Source organism: Callospermophilus lateralis, chromosome 14 (assembly GCF_048772815.1).
Source record: "Callospermophilus lateralis isolate mCalLat2 chromosome 14, mCalLat2.hap1, whole genome shotgun sequence".
In the NCBI taxonomy this organism is placed as follows: domain Eukaryota; kingdom Metazoa; phylum Chordata; class Mammalia; order Rodentia; family Sciuridae; genus Callospermophilus; species Callospermophilus lateralis.
The window spans coordinates 7,467,315-7,473,314 of record NC_135318.1 but is presented as its reverse complement, the minus strand read 5'-3'; the positions used below and the strand labels follow the sequence as shown (position 1 = coordinate 7,473,314).

The 6,000-nt window shown below is 48.0% G+C and overlaps 1 protein-coding gene across 1 annotated transcript in view; it reads left to right on the top strand.

Moving 5' to 3' along the window:
* The first annotated feature begins 5,309 nt into the window (after positions 1-5,309).
* The window catches only part of Rock2 (Rho associated coiled-coil containing protein kinase 2), a 142,439-nt gene continuing 141,748 nt past the window's right edge, over positions 5,310-6,000 (top strand). Inside the window, exon 1 of the mRNA XM_076834028.2 lies at positions 5,310-5,908. Within this exon, the coding sequence (XP_076690143.1) occupies positions 5,768-5,908 (141 nt within the window). The 5' untranslated portion in view covers positions 5,310-5,767. The remainder of the gene's footprint in view (positions 5,909-6,000) is intronic.

Genomic DNA, 6,000 nt, shown 5'->3' with positions numbered 1-6,000 from the left:
GGGAAGGAGCTTGATGGGTGGAGCAGGAAAGGAAGAATGGCATTCTGCCTGGGTGGACCAGGCAGGGTAGAGCCAAGCATCATCCATTTTGGAAAAAAGCAAAGAGCGAAACTAAAAGAAAAGTATACAAAGGGAGGTCGTGGATACCTCATAGAAAATCCTAGTTCCAGGATGAGGATTTCACGCGTGATCATAGAAGATCCAACGTTGGTTTTAGAACAGGGAAATCACATAAATCACCCTGGAGCCATTTCTATCTCACTAATGGGGAAAGTGAGATTACCAGGTATGACATCAAGATCTCCTGCCAAACTGGCAGAACCAGAATCAAGCTTAGCTTTCCAGGATCCTAGACATTTCTTGGGACCATTCTTCTCAAACATATACAAGTATATATTTTTTGAATGACCCACTATTTACTTCTAAGTACATATTTGAGCCATGACCAGATCTCTTTGAATTGTTCATAGTGCAGTGGTGAATAATTTGTCTTGGATGAATTCAGTATCTTTCATCTAGAGATCTTAAGGAGCCTTAATGACAACCAAGCTTCATTATTTCTGTTTGGTGTATGAGGAAACTGACTCACAGAGGGTTCAGTGATTGTTCTCATTCATCCTGGGAGTTATTATCAGAACCATGAATGAAACTCTTTCAAACTCTTTCATAGACCTTTAAATCCTGTACCCCTTTATAGTAGTAGAGTTTACAAAAATAATGACACCTTTGCATGGAGAGGCCATTCCTTTATTCTGTTATTAAATCTGGCTCATGTGGGGGAAATTATCTCACAACAACTCCAGCTTGTGCTCTTCTATGTTTTATTGGTGGTACCCGGACCATCACAGTCCATAGATCTCATCCACCCAGTCATCCAGCCATTCATTAATTCATTCTGTCAACACGTATCTGAGTCCCTATTACATCACCTGAAAGATGGACATAGCATAATATTACCATTGTCAAAGTTGTTTGGAGAATTAAGATAATTTATATAAAGCATACTGCCTAGCACATGGTAACTCCTTGTAATAATTATTATCATTAAATAAGTCCTCAGAAGAGCCCATTGAAAGACCAATAAATAAATAAATAAATAAATAAGCCCTCTATAAATAGAGAGGGCAAAGTTGCATCTGAAGGGTGAACTATTCCTGGGGAAAAGATGGATTCCTTAAATTAAAAAGTGGAACTGTGGACATGGCCCTTACCTAGATAGCAGGAAGCCCTGGTCTCTTAGTTTGGACCATGAAATGTCAGGAGAGCCAGGAAGGTATTGCTTGGTAGTAGATGTTAAATTGACACCTATCACTTAGAAATGGCTGGGAATGTGGAGTCAGATAAAAGAGATACAGACACAATTTAAAGGAAATGGGGTGGAGCTTTTAAGTCTTGGGAATAAGATAGTTATAATAGAATCAAAATTCTTGTCCCTTGTAGGCCAGGCTGATTAAATGTATTTTCTGTGTTTATTTCCCCATTGTCCTCCTTAGCATTGAACAAAAGTTTTGTGCCGCTCTTACATGACTAGACTGCGCTCAGAACACATCAGGAACAGTGCTAAAAAAGGAGTAGCCAGGCAGAACAAAGTCAGGGAGCAGCAGGAACCAGAGCAGTAGATTCCCCAGAGAAGAACAGGGACCAGGAGACCCTTCCTATGACTAATCTGGGAGGAGCTGAGCTGATATCTGTAGGAAACCGCCAATTCCTTACAACCTGTTGCACTCCCAATCTGTGTGACCTAAAACTGGGTTTTAAATCCTTTCTAGCCCAGACACAAACCCCAAAAAACTGTAATTGACTGTTACAAATATTGACTAAATATTGACTGATTTGACCGCATAAAAGGTAAAAAATATTTGTATAACGAAAGATACCAAACTCAGTTGGGTGTGGTGGTGCATGTCTGTAATCCTTGGGGTTTACAGGCAGGAGGATCTCAAGTTCAAAACCAGCCTCAGCAATTTATTGAGGCCCTAAGCAACTCAATGAGACCCTGTCTCTAAATAAAATACCAAAAAGGGATGGGGATGTTGCTCAATGGTTAAGTGCCCCCAATCCCAGGTACCAAACAAAACAAAAACAAACAAACAAACAAACAATCAAAACCCCCAAACTGAATTACTAGCAAAGGAGTGGAAGAAAGTATTCATAAATTTTAATGTTTTAACAATATATTATAACAGGGAAGAACATCTCTAATGCATAAGGAGCTCCTATCATTCACCAAAAAAGATGAAAAAGCCAATGAACAAAAAATACAAATAATTTCAGCAGAAATAGATACACAAAATGTCCATCTGCAGTTGTAATTAATGGGATGCAAGTTAAAACAAGATGTCATTTTTTTTGCCCACAAAACGTAAAGGGAAGTGGGCAGTTCCTTTCGTGGATGGCGACAATGAAAATGGGTATGCTTTTTAAAAGGAATTTTGCTGTATCTGTAATATTTAAAGTATGCCTACCCTTGTTACAATTCACTTTCAGGAATCTATACTGTCCAAATATCTCCACATGAAAGCAAAAATAGAAGGATGTCAAGGGCAACATAAAACACTATAAAGGGCTGGCGCTCATTTAAACAGAAGGATACTGAGACAGAGAGAATTAGATAATTTGCTCAGGATCAAACAGCTAGTGTGTAGTAGCGGCAAGATTTTAACCCAGGCAGTCTTCTCTAGTCTTCCTCAACCATTATGCTCCTGAATAGAGAGTAAACACAATATTGGTAAAGCCCTATTTACCACAGGATCCAGCGAAGCAATTAAAGACAATGAGAAAGATTTGTCTACCAATGTGGAGATATCTCTAGGAAACAATAATTGAGGGGAAAAATTTAGGCTGCAAAATACTATTGGTATACATGTATGTATAAGCAAATATATATATTTGAGAATAAAGACCTTGAATGATAAAATAATGTATGTGGAAGAATTGTAAGTGTAATTTTTCAGGTTATATTCTATACATTTCTGGTTTATTTGAACTTTTACAAGTATATATTCTTTCTTTTCTTTTTCTTTTTTTCTTTTTTTGATACTGAGGATTGAACCCAGTGGCACTTTACCACTGAGCTACTTTTTTATTTTGAGACAGGGTCTTGTAAAATTGTTCAAGGCTTGGCCAAGTTGCTGAGGCTTGCTGCCGGCCTTGAACGTTTGATCCTCCTACATCAGCCTCCTGAGTCTCTGGGATTTCAGTCATGTGCCACCATATCCAGCTATTTGTGTATTCTTTTTATAAGACAGGAATTGTCATACTAGATAGCAAGAAGAAGGAAGGGGGAGGGGAGGAGAGAGAGAGAATGTTTTCACTCAAACCAAGAGATTAGTTTTTCCTTCTTCCAGGTAGACACAATGGTGTAAATGGGTAAATATCTTTTATGCTTTTATGTCTTTTTCTTAGTCTATATAAATGGCCATACATAGAAGTTTCCCAGTATATGTAATATGTAAGTTCCATGTGTAATGCTTGGGACCCGGCTTCCCAATCAAGCCCAATAAAAATATATAGCTGATCATTGCAAAATTAATTTGTAACCTGAGAACCACATAGTGCTCTTTCTGCTTTGCATATTATTGTTACCAGGAAAAAGAATCCATAATTGTAATTATCTAATTATTTTGCTTCAATGCATAAGTAGGGGGAGTGTCTAGCTCACTCTGTCTTTGTGGTGGGATCTCTGAAGATATAAATAACTCAACTTACAGACTTAGAAGTCTTACCTTTTAATTTATAGTCAATATGAGATTATCTGGGATGAAAAAGCTGTATTGGATCATCTGGGGCCTTTTCCTGCATTAATCCAAGTAAGAGTAGCTCCACTCCAAAAGGAGGGGAGTTCCAGAAACCACTTGCTGATTAAAAAATTGCTTAACATGGGCAGGGTTTAGTCCATCTGTGGACTTATCTTTGATCTGCTAGTGAGAAGGTTCTGAAGATTCTTACTACTTATGGATATCAGGTTGCAGCTTTTTTGGGGGAGTGGCCCATGTACAGTATAGTTTTTAAATTTTTGAAGTTTTAATATGCTCTTAAACATCTTCACAGAAAAAAATCTTACTTTAGTACAATCGTATTCTCTTCCCTTTCTCACAGCTGCTTATTTCATGTAGTTTTAATTAGCGTGCACAATTTATTTTGCATTTTAAAATTTTATTTCCCAGTACACATTTTCATGCACGTGCCAAAAATTTCACATGTTCCTCACAGTCTGCATACCTGCCAGGATTCTTTCTGTTAATGTGACAGAGCTTGCTTGGATTATTCAATCTCTGGACAGTTGGGTCCCTTCCCAGGTCTTGGTCATTACGAACGTTCTGAATAACCCTGCTGCAAACATTTTATGCAAGCGCTCCCCCACTTCCCCCTTTGGATCATTTCCTTAGAAATGTACTTCCTTAAATGGGTTTACTGGGTCAAAGGGGCTCTATGAACAGTTTTATAGCTGTTGGCACATATTGTTCAGATTGCGCCCTGGGAGAGTGGACCAATGGCATTGGCCGCGAGCCGCCAGGAATGCGCAGGAGCGGTCCCTATAGCCTCCCCTCTCTCGCCTCCCCGCAAAAAAGGCGCGGGTGGAAAGTATTTTGCAGTCGCTCTCCAGTCCTCTCGACGTGGATGGCGAAGCCTGGCCGTCAGGGAGGTGCAGGAAGGCTCCGCGAGCCCAGGCTTTCTGCCCCGGGGGCGGAAGCAACTCTTCCCGGCCCTCGCGCCCCAGGACTCGGATTCCAGCCGCCTCCGCTCTTTCCGAATTCCGGGCTCCAGCGCGCGGCGCCCCCGCCCGCCCGCCCGCCCGCGGCCTGGGAGCCGAGCTCGGCGGGCGAGGCCGCGACCCGCGCGCGCTGTTATTTTGGCGCGGGCGATGCAGGGCCCGCATAGCAGCGCGCTGAGTCAGCGGGGCCCGGGGACCCGCGATGGGCCCCTCCCGGCGGCGCGGGGACAGGGACAGGGACAGGGCGGTGTGGCGGGGGCTCCGCCTCGGAGGCCTCAGGGTCGGCCCGCCTGGAGGGGAGCCCCAGACAGCAGTCCCACCCCCGGCTCGGCGGTGACCGCGCGCCGGCCATTGAGAACCCCCAAAAAGGCGGAGGAGGGAGGCGCAAAAGAGAAGCGAAGTCGCTCGCGCAGGCAGGAGGGAAGAAAAGGCAGAGCGGGCGGCGAGCACGGGCTGGTCGGCCGGCGGGAGCGCGCGCGGCGGTGTGGGCGGGCCGCGGACGCGCGCGGGGGGCGGGGCTTGCAGGCCCGCGGGCACGCGCGCCGGCGGCCGCGGGCGGAGGGGCTTGTGGGTAGCGGCTGCGCGCGGCCGGGACGGGCGCGGGAGTCCGTGAGAGCAGAGCGGGCTCGTGGGACGGAGAGGCTGCGGCGACATGGGCGCGGGCGGTCGGCGGCCGTAGCTGACCGCGCCTGGGCTTCTGCCTCCCGGGCCCCGAGGGCGGGGCGGTCCAGGCGGCGGCTGCGGCGCCACTTCCCCGCTCCGCCCGCGGAGTCCTGCGGGAGCTCGCCGCGGACCAGTGGACCGGGCGGCGCGAGGCTGTCTGAGGGGCGGGGACGCCGTCTGCTCCTCGCCGCGCCCGGCCGTGCCGGGCCGGGCTGAGCGGACCCCGAGAGCAGTGCCCGGGCCCAGGCCGGGTGCGGAGCACCGGAGCCGGAGGCGGGCGGTGGGCCCGGCGGAGCCCCGCCCGGGGCCGGCGGTTCGGGGGCGGCGCTAGGCCCGGAGGCGGCGGGACCGGAGCGCGAGGAGCCGGACTGCGGGCCGGGCGGCGGCGGCATGAGCCGGCCCCCGCCGACGGGGAAAATGCCCGGCGCCCCCGAGGCCGTGCCGGGGGACGGGGCCGGCGCGGGCCGCCAGAGGAAGCTGGAGGCGCTGATCCGAGACCCTCGCTCCCCTATCAACGTGGAGAGCTTGCTGGTAGGTGGCCGGGAGCCCTGCCCGCTCCAGCCCCGGAGTCAGAGCCCTCTGTCCACCCGTCGGTGGGGAGCTCCGAGGTCTCGCCCCACCCG